The 19,773-nt window shown below is 44.2% G+C and overlaps 2 protein-coding genes across 4 annotated transcripts in view; one reads left to right on the forward strand and one right to left on the reverse strand.

Annotated features, from left to right (window-relative positions):
- On the reverse strand, positions 1 to 18,896 carry LOC311148913 (cAMP-dependent protein kinase type I-alpha regulatory subunit-like). Of its 2 annotated transcripts, none has more exons than XM_084185937.1 (11): positions 18,809 to 18,896; positions 16,848 to 17,041; positions 4,225 to 4,392; positions 3,647 to 3,738; positions 3,448 to 3,509; positions 3,228 to 3,274; positions 2,676 to 2,834; positions 2,307 to 2,367; positions 1,874 to 1,995; positions 1,422 to 1,503; positions 1 to 1,097 (listed from the first exon to the last, which is right to left on the reverse strand). In XM_084185937.1, exons 2-11 carry the CDS (start codon positions 17,019 to 17,021, stop codon positions 925 to 927), a joined length of 1,140 nt encoding a protein of 379 aa, XP_084042063.1. In that variant the 5' UTR covers positions 17,022 to 17,041; positions 18,809 to 18,896; the 3' UTR covers positions 1 to 924. The 2 variants fall into 2 exon arrangements, with proteins under 2 accessions (XP_084042063.1, XP_084042062.1); XM_084185936.1 differs by having other exon boundaries at positions 4,183 to 4,392.
- The window catches only part of LOC311148927 (actin-related protein 2/3 complex subunit 1A-B-like), a 15,753-nt gene continuing 13,921 nt past the window's right edge, over positions 17,942 to 19,773 (forward strand). Inside the window, exons 1-2 of one of the 2 annotated variants that reach the window (XM_084185955.1) lie at positions 17,942 to 18,140; positions 19,589 to 19,737. The gene's annotated coding sequence lies outside the window, so the exon portion shown is untranslated. Of the gene's footprint in view, positions 18,141 to 19,491; positions 19,738 to 19,773 lie in introns of those variants that run through there. The other variant, XM_084185956.1, reaches the window with a different exon arrangement.

Here is a 19,773-nt window from a genome sequence, read left to right on the forward strand (position 1 = left end):
TATATATATATATATATATATATATATATCACAAACTGCAAAAAATATGGTTCTGTCATTGCCCTAATATATATAAAGCAACTAGAAAGATAAAATAGCACACCGCTTCACCTCCATGGTCGGCATGGAGACAGTACTTCTACTCAGTAGTACCCTCAAAGAATGTTTCAGAAAACAACTAGAAAACGTTAAGCATAAGAACACAGATCAGCCTTTGGTGGATATCTATTCAAAACAACGTTTCTCCACTCTCATAAGCCACTTTAGACTTACCCCAGACATTAGGAATATCAAGACACAATATCATCCTTAATGTCATGATACATTTACGGTTCCAATCCTTCTCTCTTCCCTACAAGTCACAAAGGAACATTTATTTGTGACATCACGACCCCTGGGTGTCGTCCATTGTGAGCAGACTCCCGTGGTGTCCCTAGCCCACACGTTACAAAGTCTTCTGGATCCTAACGAGAGTTTAGTTTAGACCCAGCGTCAGAGAGAACACCGGGTGAACAGTCATTGAACCCAATGGAACCCACATTCTAATTCTATATTGGAACCCTGGCTCTGAAAAGACCCTCTCTCATGTCTGAACCCTCCCTACCTGTTGCCTTCTGAACACTAGAGACAACTCATCCTCCCTTCATAGTTAACATTCAAATACTACAGAAATATTATGCCCTCCAGAGCTCATTGCAAACGTGTCAAATCAAATTAATCTGGGTTCATAGCAGATAAAATAACACCAGAACAACAAAGTATCAGCCTAAGTAAATAGACATGTGATCTGGACACCTGGGTGGAGGGTTAGAAACATTAACAGGCCAATAAGAAAATAAAGCAGATCATTGGTAGATCCCGTGGTTAAGGAAGGAGGATGGAGGAGGAGGAGGAAGGAATGGAGCGATAGAGGAATGGAGGGATTCAGACGGAGAGAGAGACGAAGCTGTTGTACTGCTGAATGTTCCTCTTCAGGATGTCTGAGCAGGGCCCCAGAACGCGTTCGAACCGCGGTCGGTCGAGCTTGACACACTTCAGAGGGCCGCGGGAGACCACGGTCGCAGCACGGGGACGGTTCATCAACAGGGCGATCTCACCTGGGAGAGACGGGAGGAAGAAGGGGAATATTGACAACAATGATCAACAGATCTGGGAGCAGACTATAGAAGGAGACAACAGATCTGGGACCAGGCTATAGAAGGAGACAACAGATCTGGGACCAGGCTATAGAAGGAGACAACAGATCTGGGACCAGGCTATAGAAGGAGACAACAGATCTGGGACCAGGCTATAGAAGGAGACAACAGATCTGGGACCAGGCTATAGAAGGAGACAACAGATCTGGGACCAGACTATAGAAGGAGACAACAGATCTGGGAGCAGACTATAGAAGGAGACAACAGATCTGGGATCAGACTCACCAAAATAGTCTGAGGGCCCCAGTCTGCCCACCTCTACAAACTCTTCATTCTCTGAGCGTCTCTGGAGCACCGCCGCTGATCCCTGAACAAACACAGGAACAGAAAAACTCAGGAAGAAAACCTACATAAGCCAGAAGTCCTGTGAGGGTGAGAGGGCACAACACAGCTGGACCAAAAGCTGAGGTTAAAAGATGGTGTTATCTTGTTGACGGCGTTTCCCTGAGAGAGAGAATTAACTACCAAACTCTTAACACGGAAACCAAATGTCTACAACTTCAAAAGACAGCATTTAGAAATAAAAACCAATGGAAAAGGTTAACGTAACATATTTCCCATGAGATATTCGAGGGTACATGACACAATGATACAGGATGTGAAAAGAAAGCCTACACATCTATTCTTAAAGAAACCAATGAAAATAGAGAGACAGCATATTGCTGAGATAATCCTACCTCCAGGATGATGAAGAACTCATCTCCAGGTTCACCCTGAACCACGATCTTCTGTCCGTCCTCAAACTGAACCGTCTCCAGAGCATCAGCTACAGTCAGCCTCTCCCACTTGTCCAGAGACTCTGTAGAGGACCACACACACAACAGTCAGCCTGTCCCAGTTGTCTCGGGAGTCTGTAGATGCCAGGTGCTGTTACACACACTGGCCACTGGGTGGCGCCAAACATCACCAATCACTCAACAACACATCAGAGGGGGAATGACGGGAAAGCTCATGGGCTGGGTTTATTTGTAACGACTTGATTCCATACATAGCCACTTACACCAAATAGGTAGGTAGGGACCATGTTATTACACTGTTACCCAACTTTTTGAGTAGCTTGTTTGTGGAAGTAGTCGCCGAAAAAAACGTTCAGAATGTGTGACTCCTCACCTAAAATGGACACCTTGCTGAGGAATTCCTCATACATCTTACGCTTTCTCAAAGTGCTACCCTGAAAAGGCACAGAGAGAGACAAACCATGTTAAGTCACATAATAACACCCAACCGCGCACTAACTGTGTTCAGATTTAGCCCCAGAAATCTTGAATTGATCTAAAATTCATACCATTGTCAGAGACCTCCGAGTGGCTGAATTGACACAATGTGGAAGCTAGGTAAACCGTAACTATAACAACCACTGTCTCCCAATAATGTTGCTGGCGGGGAAAATAACACCTCATAACATTGGATATTAAAATGATATCTACGTAGAGCTGAATGAATCCGTTCTGCCAAAGCCTGTCAGTCAGCCAGTCTCACCATGAGGATCCTCCTGTAGCTGTCTCTGTCGATGCCCCACAGTTTGACGTTGCTCTTGGCTCGGACCGTGGCAGCCCTGGGGGTTCCGTAGATCAGAGCTAGCTCGCCAAAGCTGCCACCCTCCCCAATATTGGTCACCCACTCATTGTTCACATACACCTATTAGAGAGAGAGAGAGAGGGGAGAGAGAGAGAGAGAGAGATAGAGAGAGATAGAGAGAGAGAGAGAGAGAGAGAGAGAGAGAGAGAGAGAGAGGAGAGAGAGAGAGAGAGAGAGAGAGAGAGAGAGAGAGAGAGAGAGAGGGCGAGAGAGAGAGAGAGCAACAACTTCACCAATGGAAATAGCTTTCCCTACAGTATGAACTTCTGTCAGTATTTTGTCTTATAATCTAATGTACACAACAGATCTCCCACTACAGAGACCATAGAAAGGTAGACTGTCTCCCTACTGTACACAACAGATCTCCCACTACAGAGACCATAGAAAGGTAGACTGTCTCCCTACTGTACACAACAGTTGGCCTAGCATGCAGACAGAAAAACAGGGACGTACGTCCATCTCTCCCTGGTCAATGACGTAGAAGTTATCTCCCTCATCACCTAGTGGAAAACAACAGCTGTGAGACACATTCTGATCAAGCAGTAATCATGTTAAAGTTCTGGTGTTAAAGTAATCATGTTAAAACTACAGCCAGGGGATTTTTATGGACAGGGCACGATGGAAAATAAAAAAACCGAATGACTTCATTTCAGTAAAAAGGTAAACACCATACCTTGCTGAATGACCGTCTCCCCAGCGATGTAGGTAACAGAAAACATGGCGTCAAAGATGTCACTGTAAAGAGTGTAGTGGGTCAACGTAACGGCAACACTGGATCAACATCACATGATCTGGTTTGTTCTTAACGCCTTGACTTTCATTTCACACCACCAGTAGTACACTATTCATTAACAGTTGAGGAACAGGTGTACCTTCTCTCATTGTCGTCCAGGTGAGCAAACAGCACGTTCTTCTCAATAGCTTTAGCCAGGGCGGCCATCGTTTTGTAGTCTTTAGGAATAACCTGCAGAGGTAAAAGGAACAGCTTCATTGATCACAACCCAACTGCCTTCAGTTGTTAAGATTATACTTATTAGATTGAAGTAGTGGGCTCAGTCCTGATTCTACGCCCTTCTCCTGAAGTGTACACTCACACACTTTCTTGCATGGACTTTACGATGGTAAAGCCAATGCTTTGGTCCTCTGTAGCTCAACTGGTAGAGCATGGCGCTTGTAACGCCAGGGTGGTGGGTTCGATCCCCGGGACCACCCATACGTAAAAATGTACGCACACATGACTGTAAGTCGCTTTGGATAAAAGCGTCTGCTAAATGGCATATTATATTATATTATACCCCGATCCTGTGCTTTTAAATGCACGATGGGGAATGTGGCAAGGTAACACTTGTGGAAAAGGGTGGATCATCAGGACGTAGCCGAGTGGTAAGAGCTGTAGGGTCAGGTGCACCTGTAGCGATGCGTGATTGGCTGAGGGCTGATCCCCCCTGACCTTTCTCACGTAGGAGGCGGCGTCCTCCTCGGTGTAGACCTCGGCACTGATAGCGCCGCGCCGCCGCCGCCCCTTCACCACGGGGTTCATGGGAGGAGACACCTCATCCTCGCGGGAGTCGGAGCGAGAGTTGGACTTCTGCTGCTGTAGGATCTGCTTAGCCTCCTCCTGGAGGGGGGGGGGAGAGATATCAGTTATAGTAGAATAAAGTAAAGTAGATTAGAATGGAGTAGAACAGAGTGGAGTAGAGGTCATCACAGCTCCAAGAAGTTGGACTCTTCCAAAAAGGACCTGGGGCTTTCCCACCCCGACACGATATGCATAAATACAAATTTTTAATATAGAGACCCGTTCCGAACGGAGCAGAAGACAACTAGACACGTTCCCTATAGACCTGGTCGGATCCAGACCCGGTCCGATCCAAGTGAGGGAAGCAGCAGAAAAGTCATTTATTACGTTTCTTTATGAACCGGAGCTGATAAAGCGTGAGAGGAGGGAGAGAGATGAACCACTCTAACAGGCAGAGGAGGGGCTGTACCGTGAGCGAGTGATATGGGGAGGAGGGAGGGAGAGGAGCCACTCTAACAGGCAGAGGAGGGGCTGTACCGTGAGCGAGTGATATGGGGAGGAGGGAGAGAGAGACGAGAGACAGCAACCAATCAAGCCGACTTGCGCTATAGAAGACTAATAGCTGCCATAGTTATTTTTCATCAAATATGATTATATAGTCCTTGTCTTGACTGCATCAAACCGGGAGAAGCTAGTTTAGCTAGCTAGCTAGGCTAACTGAGGCTGCATGAGCTTTCTCATCCTACAGTTACAAACAACAAAAACATTCAGAATATTAAGTAGCTACCTGTTGGCTCTTCGTCGTTGTAGCCTCTCTTCTTCTCCTTTAACTTTTAATTCCTTCATTTTAATTCCATCTTCCATTGATTAGATATCTCCTAACTTTTGCCACACACGGAGCGAGGCTCTATGACTGTAGCCTGTTGCCGCTTTGATGACCTTCTGATTGGCCAACAACAAGCTACACGCGTAACGCTCCACTTTCGTGAAAAGCAAGAGCAGCATCTCTCCCTCCCTTATTGAGGAGCACCCGCCTAGAAACATTAAGGATTCTAGCTTTATTACCTCACATTTTTCATTGCGCTCTTAAAATATCCTTGTGTGCGCGCGCCTACATTTTTCAACTTAGGCGCACACGTGCTCCTTGTAAAAAAGGTCAGTGTAGAGCCCTGATACAGTGCATTGGAAAGTATTCAGACCCCTTGACTTTTTACACATTTTGTTACGTTACAGCCTTATTCTAGAATTGATTAAATTGTTTTTTCCCCCTCATCAAGCTACACACAATACCCCATAATGACAAAGCAAAAACCGTAAATATCACATTTACGGAAAGTATTCATACCCTTTACTCAGTACTTTTGAGTATTTCGGTTCCAAACTTCTTCCATTTAAGAATGATGGAGGCCACTGTGTTCTTGGGGACCTTCAATGTTGCAGAAATGTTTTGGTACCCTTCCCCAGATCTACGGACAATTCCTTCGACCTCATGGCTTGGTTTTTGCTCTGACATGCACTGTCAACTGTGGGACCTTATATAGACAGGTGTGTGCCATTCCAAATTATATCCAATCAATTGATTTTACCACAGGTTGACTACAATCAAGTTGTAGAAACATCTCAAGGATGATCAATGGAAACAGGATGCACTTGAGCTCAATTTCGAGTCTCATAGCAAAGGGTCTGAATACTTATGTAAATATGGTATTTCTGTTTTTTACATGTTAATACATTTGTAAAAAAATCTAAAAACCTGTTTTTGCGTTGTCATTGTGTGTAGATCGATGCTATATATATATATATATATATATATATATATATATTTAATCCATTTTACAATAAGGCTGTAACGTAACAAAATGTGGAAAAAGTCAAGGGGTCTGAATACTTTCAAATCAAATTGTATTTGTCACATGCGCCGAATACAACAGGTGTAGACCTTACAGTGAAATGCTTCCTTACAAGCCCTTAACCAACGATGCAGTTAAGAAAAATAAGTGAAGTAAAAAATAAAAATAGAAAACATAATTAAAGAGCAACAATAAAATAACAGTAGTGAGGCTATATACAGGGGGTACCGGTACAGAGTCAATGTGTAATAACAGTAGGGAGGCTATATACAGGGGGTACCGGTACAGAGTAAATGTATAATAACAGTAGGGAGGCTATATACAGGGGGTACCGGTACAGAGTCAATGTGTAATAACAATAGTGAGGCTATATACAGGGGGTGCCGGTACAGAGTCAATGTGCGGGGGCACCGGTTAGTCGAGGTAATTGAGGTAATATGTACATGTAGGTAGAGTTATTAAAGTGACTATGCATAGATAATAACCAGAGAGTAGCAGCAGCATAAAAAAGAGGGGGAGGGACAACGCAAATAGTCCGGGTAGCCATTTGATTAGCTGTTCAGGAGTCTTATGGCTTGGGGGTAGAAGCTGTTTAGAAACATTTTGGATCTAGACTTGGTGCTCCAGTACCGCTTGCCGTGCGGTAGCAGAGAGAACAGTCTATGACTAGGGTGGCTGGAGTCTTTGACAATTTTTAGGGCCTTCCTCTGACACCGCCTGGTATAGAGGTCCTGGATGGCAGGAAGCTCAGCCCCAGTGATGTACTGGGCCATACGCACTACCCTCTTGTGCCTTGCGGTCGGAGGCTGAGCAGTTGCCATACCAGGCGGTGATGCAACCAGTCAAGATGCACTCGATGGTGCAGCTGTATAACTTTGAGGATCTGAGGACCCATGCCAAATCTTTTCAGTCTCCTGAGGGGGACTAGGCTTTGTCGTGCCCTCTTCACGACTGTCTTGGTGTGTTTGGACGATGATAGTTCGTTGGTGATGTGGACACCAAGGAACTTGAAGCTCTCAACCTGCTCCACTACAGCCCCGTCGATGAGAATGAGGGCATGCTCGGTCCTCCTTTTCCTGTAGTCCACAATCATCTCCTTTGTCTTGATCACGTTGAGGGAGAGGTTGTTATCCTGGCACCACACGGCCAGGTCTCTAACCTCCTCCCTATAGGCTGTCTCATCGTTGTCGGTGATCAGGCCTACCACTGTTGTGTCATCTGCAAACTTAATGATGGTGTTGGAGTCGTGCCTGGCCATGCAGTCATGGGTGAACAGGGAGTACAGGACGGCACTGAGCACGCACCCCTGAGGGACCCCCGTGTTGAGGATCAGCGTGGCAGATGTGTTGTTACCTACCCTTACCATCAGGAAGTCCAGGATCCAGTTGCAGAGGGAGGTGTTTAGTCCCAGGGTCCTTAGCTTAGTGATGAGCTTTGAGGGCACTATGGTGTTGAACGCAGCCCTGTAGTCAATTAATAGCATTCTCACGTAGGTGTTCCTTTTGTCCAGGTGGGAAAGGGCAGTGTGGAGTGCAATAGAGAATGCATCATCTGTGGATCTGTTGGGGCGGTATGCAAATTGGAGTGGGTCTAGGGTTTCTGGGATAATGGTGTTGATGTGAGCCATGACCAGCCTTTCAAACACTTCATGGCTACAGACGTGAGTGCTATGGGTCTGTAGTGAATAAGGCAGGTTATCTTAGTGTTCTTGGGCACAGGGACTATGGTGGTCTGCTTGAAACATGTTGGTATTACAGACTCAGTCAGGGACAGGTTGAAAATGTCAGTGAAGACACTTGCAAGTTGGTCAGCGCATGCTCCGAGTACACGTCCTGGTAATCTGTCTGGCCCTGTGGCCTTGTGAATGTTGACCTGTTTAAAGGTCTTAATCACATCGGCTACGGAGAGCGTGATCACACAGTTGTCCGGAACAGCTGATGCTCTCATGCATGCTTCAGTGTTGATGGCTCGAAGCAAGCATACAGTGAGGGAAAAAAGTATTTGATCCCCTGCTGATTTTGTACGTTTGCCCACTGACAAAGAAATTATCAGTCTATAATTTTAATGGTAGGTTTATTTGAACAGTGAGAGACAGAATAACAACAAAAAAATCCAGAAAAACGCATGTCAAAAATGTTATAAATTGATTTGCATTTTAATGAGGGAAATAAGAATTTGACCCCCTCTCAATCAGAAAGATTTTTGGCTCCCAGGTGTCTTTTATACAGGTAACAAGCTGAGAATAGGAGCACAGTCTTAAAGGGAGTGCTCCTAATCTCAGCTTGTTACCTGTATAAAAGACACCTGTCCACAGAAGCAATCAATCAGATTCCAAACTCTCCACCATGGCCAAGACCAAAGAGCTCTCCAAGGATGTCAGGGACAAGATTGTAGACCTACACAAGGCTGGAATGGGCTACAAGACCATCGCCAAGCAGCTTGGTGAGAAGGTGACAACAGTTGGTGCGATTATTCGCAAATGGAAGAAACACAAAATAACTGTAAATCTCCCTCGGCCTGGGGCTCCATGCAAGATCTCACCTCGTGGAGTTGCAATGATCATGAGAACGGTGAGGAATCAGCCCAGAACTACACGGGAGGATCTTGTCAATGATCTCAAGGCAGCTGGGACCATAGCCACCAAGAAAACAATTGGTAACACACAACGCTGTGAAGGACTGAAATCCTGCAGCGCCCGCAAGGTCCCCCTGCTCAAGAAAGCACATATACAGGGCCGTCTGAAGTTTGCCAATGAACATCTGAATGATTCAGAGGAGAACTGGGTGAAAGTGTTGTGGTCAGATGAGACCAAAATCGAGCTCTTTGGCATCAACTCAACTTGCCGTGTTTGGAGGAGGAGGAATGCTGCCTATGACCCCAAGAACACCATCCCCACCGTCAAACATGGAGGTGGAAACATTATGCTTTGGGGGTGTTTTTCTGCTAAGGGGACAGGACAACTTCACCGCAAAGGGATGATGGACGGGGCCATGTACCTTCAAATCTTGGGTGAGAACCTCCTTCCCTCAGCCAGGGCATTGAAAATGGGTCGTGGATGGGTATTCCAGCATGACAATGACCCAAAACACACGGCCAAGGCAACAAAGGAGTGGCTCAAGAAGAAGCACATTAAGGTCCTGGAGTGGCCTAGCCAGTCTCCAGACCTTAATCCCATAGAAAATCTGTGGAGGGAGCTGAAGGTTCGAGTTGCCAAACGTCAGCCTCGAAACCTTAATGACTTGGAGAAGATCTGCAAAGAGGAGTGGAACAAAATCCCTCCTGAGATGTGTGCAAACCTGGTGGCCAACTACAAGAAACATCTGACCTCTGTGATTGCCAACAAGGGTTTTGCCACCAAGTACTAAGTCATGTTTTGCAGAGGGGTCAAATACTTATTTCCCTCATTAAAATGCAAATCAATTTATAACATTTTTGACATGCGTTTTTCTGGATTTTGTTGTTGTTATTCTTTCTCTCACTGTTCAAATAAACCTACCTTTAAAATTATAGACTGATCATGTCTGTCAGTGGGCAAACGTACAAAATCAGCAGGGGATCAAATACTTTTCTCCCTCACTGTAGAAGTAATTTAGCTCGTCTGGTAGGCTCGTGTCACTGGGCAGCTCGCGGCTGTGCTTCCCTTTGTAGTCTGTAATAGTTTGCAAGCCTTGCCACATCGGACGAGCGTAGGAGCTGGTGTAGTACGATTCAATCTTAGTCCTGTATTGACGCTATGCCTGTTTGATGGTTTATCGGAGGGCATAGCGGGATTTCTTATAAGCGTCCGGGTTAGAGTCCCGCTCCTTGAAAGTGGCAGCTCTACCCTTTAGCTCAGTGCGGATGTTGCCTGTAATCCATGGCTTCTGGTTGGGGTATGTAGGTACGGTCACTGTGGGAACGACGTCATCAATGAACTTATTGATGAAGCCAGTGACTGATGTGGTGTACTCCTCAATGCCATCGGAAGAATCCCGGAACATATTCCAGTCTGTGCTAGCAAAACAGTCCTGTAGCTTAGCATCTGTGTCATCTGACCACTTCTTTATTGACCGAGTCACTGGTTCTTCCTGCTTAAGTTTTTGCTTGTAAGCAGGAATCAGGAGGATATAATTATGGTCAGATTTGCCAAATGGAGGGCGAGGGAGAGCTTTGTACGCGTCTCTGTGTGTGGAGTAAAGGTGGTCTACAGTTTATTTTCCTCTGGTTGCACATTTAACATGCTGGTAGAAATTAGGTAAAACAGATTTAAGTTTCCCTGCATTAACGTCCCCAGCCACTAGGAGCGCCGCCTCTGGATGAGCGTTTTCCTGTTTGCTTATGGCCTTATACAGCTCATTGAGTGTGGTCTTAGTGCCAGCATCAGTTTGTGTTGGTAAATAGACAGCTACGAAAAAATATAGATGAAAACTCTCTTGGTAGATCGTGTGGTCTACAGCTTATCATGATATACTCTACCTCAGGCGAGCAAAACCTCGAGACTTCCTTAATATTAGATTTTGTGCACCAGCTGTTGTTTACAAATATACACAGACCGCTACCCCTTGTCTTACCGGAGGCGGCTGTTCTATTTTGCCGATGCAGCGTAAAGCCAGCCAGCTGTATGTTGTCCATGTCGTCGTTCAGCCACGACTCGGTGAAACATAAGATATTACAGTTTTTGATGTCCCGTTGGTAGGATATCTGTGATCGTAGTTAGTCTATTTTGTTATCCAATGATTGTAAATTGGCAAATAGGACTGATGGTAGAGGCAGATTACCCAATCGCTGTCAGATCCTTACAAGGCACGATATCTCTGTCTCTGTCACCTGAGAATGACGGGGATTTGGGCCTTGTTGGGTTTCTGAAGTAAATCCTTCACATCCGACTCGTTAAAGTCAAAATCTTCGTCCAGTATGAGGTGCGTAATCGCTGTCCAAATAACTTATAGCAGAGAGCGAGAGAAAGAGAGTTGGACTTGACACAAAGCTCCATTGTATCATCCCAACTCAAAATGCCAGGACAGCAGTAGACCACACTGCTGAACCAACGGACTAAACTCTCACTAGCACTCAACGGACATTGCAATGCATTATGTGGCAACCAGAAATAACGCAACCAGAACCAGTCTAGTTCGCCACACTATAATTGTGCCATAGCACAATTGGTTAGGAGCCCGTAAAACGGCAGCCATCTCCTCCGGCACCATTAATTGGTTTAGAATGCACTGTAGTTTTAGAACAGAATAGAATAGAACATAGCAGCATTTACCTTCTAGTGGGGAACACCGAGTTTAGAGTAGAGCTTTATTACTGTATACCCTTCTAGTGGGGAACAGAGAGTAGACTAGAGCTTTATTACTGTATACCCTTCTAGTGGGGAACAGAGAGTAGAGTAGAGCTTTATTACTGTATACCCTTCTAGTGGGGAACACAGAGAGTAGAGTAGAGCTTTATTACTGTATACCCTTCTAGTGGGGAACAGAGAGTAGAGTAGAGCTTTATTACTGTATACCCTTCTAGTGGGGAACAGAGAGTAGAGTAGAGCTTTATTACTGTATACCCTTCTAGTGGGGAACACAGAGAGTAGAGTAGAGCTTTATTACTGTATACCCTTCTAGTGGGGAACACAGAGAGTAGAGTAGAGCTTTATTACTGTATACCCTTCTAGTGGGGAACACAGAGAGTAGAGTAGAGCTTTATTACTGTATACCCTTCTAGTGGAAAACACAGAGAGTAGAGTAGAGCTTTATTACGGTATACCCTTCTAGTGGGGAACACAGAGAGTAGAGTAGAGCTTTCTTACTGTATACACTTCTAGTGGGGAACACAGATAGTAGAGTAGAGCTTTATTACTGTATACCCTTCTAGTGGGGAACACAGAGAGTAGAGTAGAGCTTTCTTACTGTATACACTTCTAGTGGGGAACACAGAGAGTAGAGTAGAGCTTTATTACTGTATACCCTTCTAGTGGGGAACAGAGAGTAGACTATAGCTTTATTACTGTATACCCTTCTAGTGGGGAACAGAGAGTAGAGTAGAGCTTTATTACTGTATACCCTTCTAGTGGGGAACATAGAGTAGAGTAGAGCTTTATTACTGTATACCCTTCTAGTGGGGAACAGAGAGTAGACTATAGCTTTATTACTGTATACCCTTCTAGTGGGGAACAGAGAGTAGAGTAGAGCTTTATTACTGTATACCCTTCTAGTGGGGAACACAGAGAGTAGAGTAGAGCTTTATTACTGTATACCCTTCTAGTGGGGAACAGAGAGTAGAGTAGAGATTTATTACTGTATACCCTTCTAGTGGGGAACAGAGAGTAGACTAGAGCTTTATTACTGTATACCCTTCTAGTGGGGAACAGAGAGTAGAGTAGAGCTTTATTACTGTATACCCTTCTAGTGGGGAACAGAGAGTAGAGTAGAGCTTTATTACTGTATACCCTTCTAGTGGGGAACACAGAGAGTAGAGTAGAGCTTTATTACGGTATACCCTTCGAGTGGGGAACACAGAGAGTAGAGTAGAGCTTTATTACTGTATACCCTTCTAGTGGGGAACACAGAGAGTAGAGTAGAGCTTTATTACTGTATACCCTTCTAGTGGGGAACAGAGAGTAGAGTAGAGCTTTATTACTGTATACCCTTCTAGTGGGGAACAGAGAGTAGAGTAGAGCTTTATTACTGTATACCCTTCTAGTGGGGAACACAGAGAGTAGAGTAGAGCTTTATTACTGTATACCCTTCTAGTGGGGAACACAGAGAGTAGAGTAGAGCTTTATTACTGTATACCCTTCTAGTGGGGAACACAGAGAGTAGAGTAGAGCTTTATTACTGTATACCCTTCTAGTGGAAAACACAGAGAGTAGAGTAGAGCTTTATTACGGTATACCCTTCTAGTGGGGAACACAGAGAGTAGAGTAGAGCTTTCTTACTGTATACACTTCTAGTGGGGAACACAGATAGTAGAGTAGAGCTTTATTACTGTATACCCTTCTAGTGGGGAACACAGAGAGTAGAGTAGAGCTTTCTTACTGTATACACTTCTAGTGGGGAACACAGAGAGTAGAGTAGAGCTTTATTACTGTATACCCTTCTAGTGGGGAACAGAGAGTAGACTATAGCTTTATTACTGTATACCCTTCTAGTGGGGAACAGAGAGTAGAGTAGAGCTTTATTACTGTATACCCTTCTAGTGGGGAACATAGAGTAGAGTAGAGCTTTATTACTGTATACCCTTCTAGTGGGGAACAGAGAGTAGACTATAGCTTTATTACTGTATACCCTTCTAGTGGGGAACAGAGAGTAGAGTAGAGCTTTATTACTGTATACCCTTCTAGTGGGGAACACAGAGAGTAGAGTAGAGCTTTATTACTGTATACCCTTCTAGTGGGGAACAGAGAGTAGAGTAGAGATTTATTACTGTATACCCTTCTAGTGGGGAACAGAGAGTAGACTAGAGCTTTATTACTGTATACCCTTCTAGTGGGGAACAGAGAGTAGAGTAGAGCTTTATTACTGTATACCCTTCTAGTGGGGAACAGAGAGTAGAGTAGAGCTTTATTACTGTATACCCTTCTAGTGGGGAACACAGAGAGTAGAGTAGAGCTTTATTACGGTATACCCTTCGAGTGGGGAACACAGAGAGTAGAGTAGAGCTTTATTACTGTATACCCTTCTAGTGGGGAACACAGAGAGTAGAGTAGAGCTTTATTACTGTATACCCTTCTAGTGGAAAACACAGAGAGTAGAGTAGAGCTTTATTACTGTATACCCTTCTAGTGGGGAACACAGAGAGTAGAGTAGAGCTTTCTTACTGTATACACTTCTAGTGGGGAACACAGAGAGTAGAGTAGAGCTTTATTACTGTATACCCTTCTAGTGGGGAACAGAGAGTAGACTATAGCTTTATTACTGTATACCCTTCTAGTGGGGAACAGAGAGTAGAGTAGAGCTTTATTACTGTATACCCTTCTAGTGGGGAACAGAGAGTAGAGTAGAGCTTTATTACTGTATACCCTTCTAGTGGGGAACAGAGAGTAGACTATAGCTTTATTACTGTATACCCTTCTAGTGGGGAACAGAGAGTAGAGTAGAGCTTTATTACTGTATACCCTTCTAGTGGGGAACACAGAGAGTAGAGTAGAGCTTTATTACTGTATACCCTTCTAGTGGGGAACAGAGAGTAGACTATAGCTTTATTACTGTATACCCTTCTAGTGGGGAACAGAGAGTAGAGTAGAGCTTTATTACTGTATACCCTTCTAGTGGGGAACAGAGAGTAGAGTAGAGCTTTATTACTGTATACCCTTCTAGTGGGGAACAGAGAGTAGACTATAGCTTTATTACTGTATACCCTTCTAGTGGGGAACAGAGAGTAGACTAGAGCTTTATTACTGTATACCCTTCTAGTGGGGAACAGAGAGTAGACTAGAGCTTTATTACTGTATACCCTTCTAGTGGGGAACAGAGAGTAGAGTAGAGCTTTATTACTGTATACCCTTCTAGTGGGGAACAGAGAGTAGAGTAGAGCTTTATTACTGTATACCCTTCTAGTGGGGAACACAGAGAGTAGAGTAGAGCTTTATTACGGTATACCCTTCTAGTGGGGAACAGAGAGTAGAGTAGAGCTTTATTACTGTATACCCTTCTAGTGGGGAACAGAGAGTAGAGTAGAGCTTTATTACTGTATACCCTTCTAGTGGGGAACATAGAGTAGAGTAGAGCTTTATTACTGTATACCCTTCTAGTGGGGAACAGAGAGTAGACTATAGCTTTATTACTGTATACCCTTCTAGTGGGGAACAGAGAGTAGAGTAGAGCTTTATTACTGTATACCCTTCTAGTGGGGAACAGAGAGTAGAGTAGAGATTTATTACTGTATACCCTTCTAGTGGGGAACAGAGAGTAGACTAGAGCTTTATTACTGTATACCCTTCTAGTGGGGAACAGAGAGTAGAGTAGAGCTTTATTACTGTATACCCTTCTAGTGGGGAACACAGAGAGTAGAGTAGAGCTTTATTACGGTATACCCTTCGAGTGGGGAACACAGAGAGTAGAGTAGAGCTTTATTACTGTATACCCTTCTAGTGGGGAACACAGAGAGTAGAGTAGAGCTTTATTACTGTATACCCTTCTAGTGGAAAACACAGAGAGTAGAGTAGAGCTTTATTACTGTATACCCTTCTAGTGGGGAACACAGAGAGTAGAGTAGAGCTTTCTTACTGTATACACTTCTAGTGGGGAACACAGAGAGTAGAGTAGAGCTTTATTACTGTATACCCTTCTAGTGGGGAACAGAGAGTAGACTATAGCTTTATTACTGTATACCCTTCTAGTGGGGAACAGAGAGTAGAGTAGAGCTTTATTACTGTATACCCTTCTAGTGGGGAACAGAGAGTAGAGTAGAGCTTTATTACTGTATACCCTTCTAGTGGGGAACAGAGAGTAGACTATAGCTTTATTACTGTATACCCTTCTAGTGGGGAACAGAGAGTAGAGTAGAGCTTTATTACTGTATACCCTTCTAGTGGGGAACACAGAGAGTAGAGTAGAGCTTTATTACTGTATACCCTTCTAGTGGGGAACAGAGAGTAGACTAGAGCTTTATTACTGTATACCCTTCTAGTGGGGAACAGAGAGTAGACTAGAGCTTTATTACTGTATACCCTTCTAGTGGGGAACAGAGAGTAGAGTAGAGCTTTATTACTGTATACCCTTCTAGTGGGGAACAGAGAGTAGAGTAGAGCTTTATTACTGTATACCCTTCTAGTGGGGAACACAGAGAGTAGAGTAGAGCTTTATTACGGTATACCCTTCTAGTGGGGAACAGAGAGTAGAGTAGAGCTTTATTACTGTATACCCTTCTAGTGGGGAACACAGAGAGTAGAGTAGAGCTTTATTACTGTATACCCTTCTAGTGGGGAACACAGAGAGTAGAGTAGAGCTTTATTACTGTATACCCTTCTAGTGGGGAACACAGAGAGTAGAGTAGAGTAGAGCTTTATTACTGTATACCCTTCTAGTGGGGAACACAGAGAGTAGAGTAGAGCTTTATTACTGTATACCCTTCTAGTGGGGAACACAGAGAGTAGAGTAGAGTAGAGCTTTATTACTGTATACCCTTCTAGTGGGGAACACAGAGAGTAGAGAAGAGCTTTATTACTGTATACCCTTCTAGTGGGGAACAGAGAGTAGAGTAGAGCTTTATTACTGTATACCCTTCTAGTGGGGAACACAGAGAGTAGAGTAGAGCTTTATTACTGTATACCCTTCTAGTGGGGAACACAGAGAGTAGAGTAGAGCTGTATTACTGTATACCCTTCTAGTGGGGAACACAGAGAGTAGAGTAGAGCTTTAATACTGTATACCCTTCTAGTGGGGAACACAGAGAGTAGAGTAGAGCTTTATTACTGTATACCCTTCTAGTTGGGAACAGAGAGTAGAGTAGAGCTTTATTACTGTATACCCTTCTAGTGGGGAACACAGAGAGTAGAGTAGAGCTTTATTACTGTATACCCTTCTAGTGGAAAACACAGAGAGTAGAGTAGAGCTTTATTACTGTATACCCTTCTAGTGGGGAACAGAGAGTAGAGTAGAATAGAGCTTTATTACTGTATACCATTAGAGCAGAGTAGGATTGGACTTTTCTGTTCACTTTGAGATGAATAGTTGCCTTTGTTTAGAAACATCAGCACGCACACACACGACCCTGCCCACCCTGACTCACCTTCTCCAGCCTCTCGAAGTGCTCTCTGAGAAAGGCCATGGGTCTGTCTGGCCTGGAGGTACACAGCTGTACGATGCAGTCCTTCAGCAGCTGTTGGATGTTATGTTTCTGCACATACAGCTCACACTCCCTCAGACTCCTCTCCTCCTCACTGCTCGTACTGCCCGACGCCATCACACTCAAAACCTATTGACCTGCGGGACACAGACAGAGACAGACAGAGAAAGAGAGACAGAAAAGCAGGCGTAGCAGGAGAGAAGGGGTAGTGTTTGATAAACAGAAAGAGAGAAGTAGAATCAGAGCAGGACAGTGAGGAGAAGAGAACATGAGGGTGTAGAGAGAAAAGAGAGAGCGTAATGATAAACAGAGTGAGGGAGGGAGGGAGAGAAACAAGGGTGTGAAAAGAGGGGGGAGAGAGGCCAAAAAATAATTGGTTTAAAGCAAGGTAGGGAGTTGAGAGAGAGCATAAGAGAGGGGGGAGAGAGCGAGAGAGAGGAGAGGGGGGAGAGGGAGAGAGAGCGGTTGAGGGAGAGAGCAGGGGGAGCGGGAGAGCGAGGGGGGAGAGAGGGAGAGCGAGGGGGGAGAGAGAGTTAAGATTTAAGGAAAGCTTTGACTATGTACAGACTCAGTGAGCATAGCCTTGCTATTGAGAGAGGTCGCTGTAGGCAGACCTGGCTCTCAAGAGAAGACAGGCTATGTGCACACTGCCCACAAAATGAGGTGAAAACTGAGCTGCACTTCCTAACCTCCTGCCAAATGTATGACCATATTAGAGACATATATTTCCCTCAGATTACACACTCACAAAGAATTCGAAAACAAACCCAATTTTGATAAACTCCCATATCTATTAGGTGAAATACCACAGTGTGCCATCACAGCTGCAAGATTTGAGCGGGGGAAAGTGAGAGCGAGAGAAAGAGAGTTGGACTTGACACAAAACTCCATTGTATCATCCCAACTCAAAATGCCAGGACAGCAGTAGACCACACTGCTGAACCAACGGACTAAACTCTCACTAGCACTCAACGGACATCGCAATGCATTATGTGGCAACCAGAAATAACGCAACCATAACCAGTCTAGTTTGCCACACTCTCTCCAACTCTCCTTATATAGCTTGTTAGAGACCGAGAAGTGAGAATGCTACAAACCCATGACAGAAGCAGACAGGCATGTAACATCAGGGTGCGACAGAATTTTTCATAACCTGATTCATGGTGTGTGTACTACTGTATACTGAAAATGACAATTAAACATCGACAAAATATTCAGATATTTCAACTTGGAGAGGTAGGTGTCCATAATGGCCATAAATGAAAAATGTGGTGGATCAAATTGGGACTATCAATTATCGAAGTTAAGTTGATCACATACAAGGGCAAACAAACAACTTGAGGCAACTAGCTACATAGATACTGTGAACTGGTGAGTGTTGGCAAGTTACCGAGCTATCATAAGGTGAATGCACCAATTTGTAAGTCACCAATTTGTAAGTCGCTCTGGATAAGAGCGTCTGCTAAATGACGTAAATGTAACTCGCATCATAAGACGACAAAACTACTGTCACAATCAAGTGAAATGGTTGGTAGCTACCTAGCTAATGCTAGTTAGCTGTGTCTTTCGAGTGCAGGCAATCATTCGTATGTAGTTCGCAGCGGACCCTTGCTTAATATTCATTAAAAAATGCATTTAATTTTTAATAACTGTTTGGAAAGCATAGGGAATTAATATTCTGAGAGATTCTGAAACCATTAGCTAAAAGGCCCGCAGAGGTCTTTTCATAAAACAGCCATCTTGGAAACCTAGCTATCTTGCTAGTAACGTTAGCCAACTCGCGTTATCATAACAAACGGGAAGACGGCGACATACAGGTTATAATCAAGCGATGTCCTCATACGTGCAGCGCTCCATCAAATACATCGCGATTATTTAGAACAAAAATAAGACAAACCGCTTACCAAACCCGATTGAAATGCTGTCTTTATTTCGGAAACTGACAGTTCTTCGTCCCTGTTTTCCCCCCCTCAGTCCTTAGTTGGACGGCTGCCCTACCGGAAACAGGTTTGGACCAATCACTGCCTCGTTCTGGCACATACGTAACCTTAACTACCTTAAAGGGCAAGGGCTTTTTTTTACTGCCAACCCTTCACACAAAATGAGTGTTTTGATAACAAGTATTTCGTTTACTGCAAATCAACTGTTTTATTTTTTTACTAAATACAACATTTGTAGGGGCAGCAAGAATATCCAAATAGACTTGTCTCTCTTGTCCCTTGAGAAGTTGAGTTTTTACATAGGCCTACCATTGTAGGTAGAATTCTTGCTGTCAACTCAATGGATAAAAAACGTATTCAGTATCAGAATAAACCGAATAAATCTGATTTCTTCATGCATGCTTTCATAAATAATCTAGTGCGTCTGATCTCCAAACATTATCCTCACTAAAGATTTACAACATTTGTGATAGATTTAAACCAGAGAACGAGTGTCAACATGATTTGATTTGATTTGATCCATATGCCGTCAAACTACTACAGGTATACTGTTGAGGGAAAGTCATCTGACAGTATGCATGTTATCTTCATCCTCCATCACCCTTTGTCCCAGGTGCTTGCTCAATAGCTGAATATGCAGACACACCCTCTCTCTCTCTCTCTCTCTCTCTCTCTCTCTCTCTCTCCTCTCTCTCTCTCTCTCTCTCTCTCTCTCTCTCTCTCTCTCTCTACTTCCTCTTCTAGTGTCCTCTCCAGTCCTGCCCTGCACTGCTTCATTCGTGTCGACTGCCCAGAGTCCGCGAATACAACCCTGCTACAACCACACACACGCAGAGACTTTAAAACGTTGTTTTACATCAGCTTAACATTCCTGTCCACTGGAGGAAGGAGAGGTAGGAGGGAGAGACTGGTTTTGGTTGACATTTCCT

Source organism: Coregonus lavaretus (assembly GCF_964263955.1).
Source record: "Coregonus lavaretus genome assembly, chromosome: 2".
Classification (NCBI taxonomy): Eukaryota; Metazoa; Chordata; class Actinopteri; order Salmoniformes; family Salmonidae; genus Coregonus; species Coregonus lavaretus.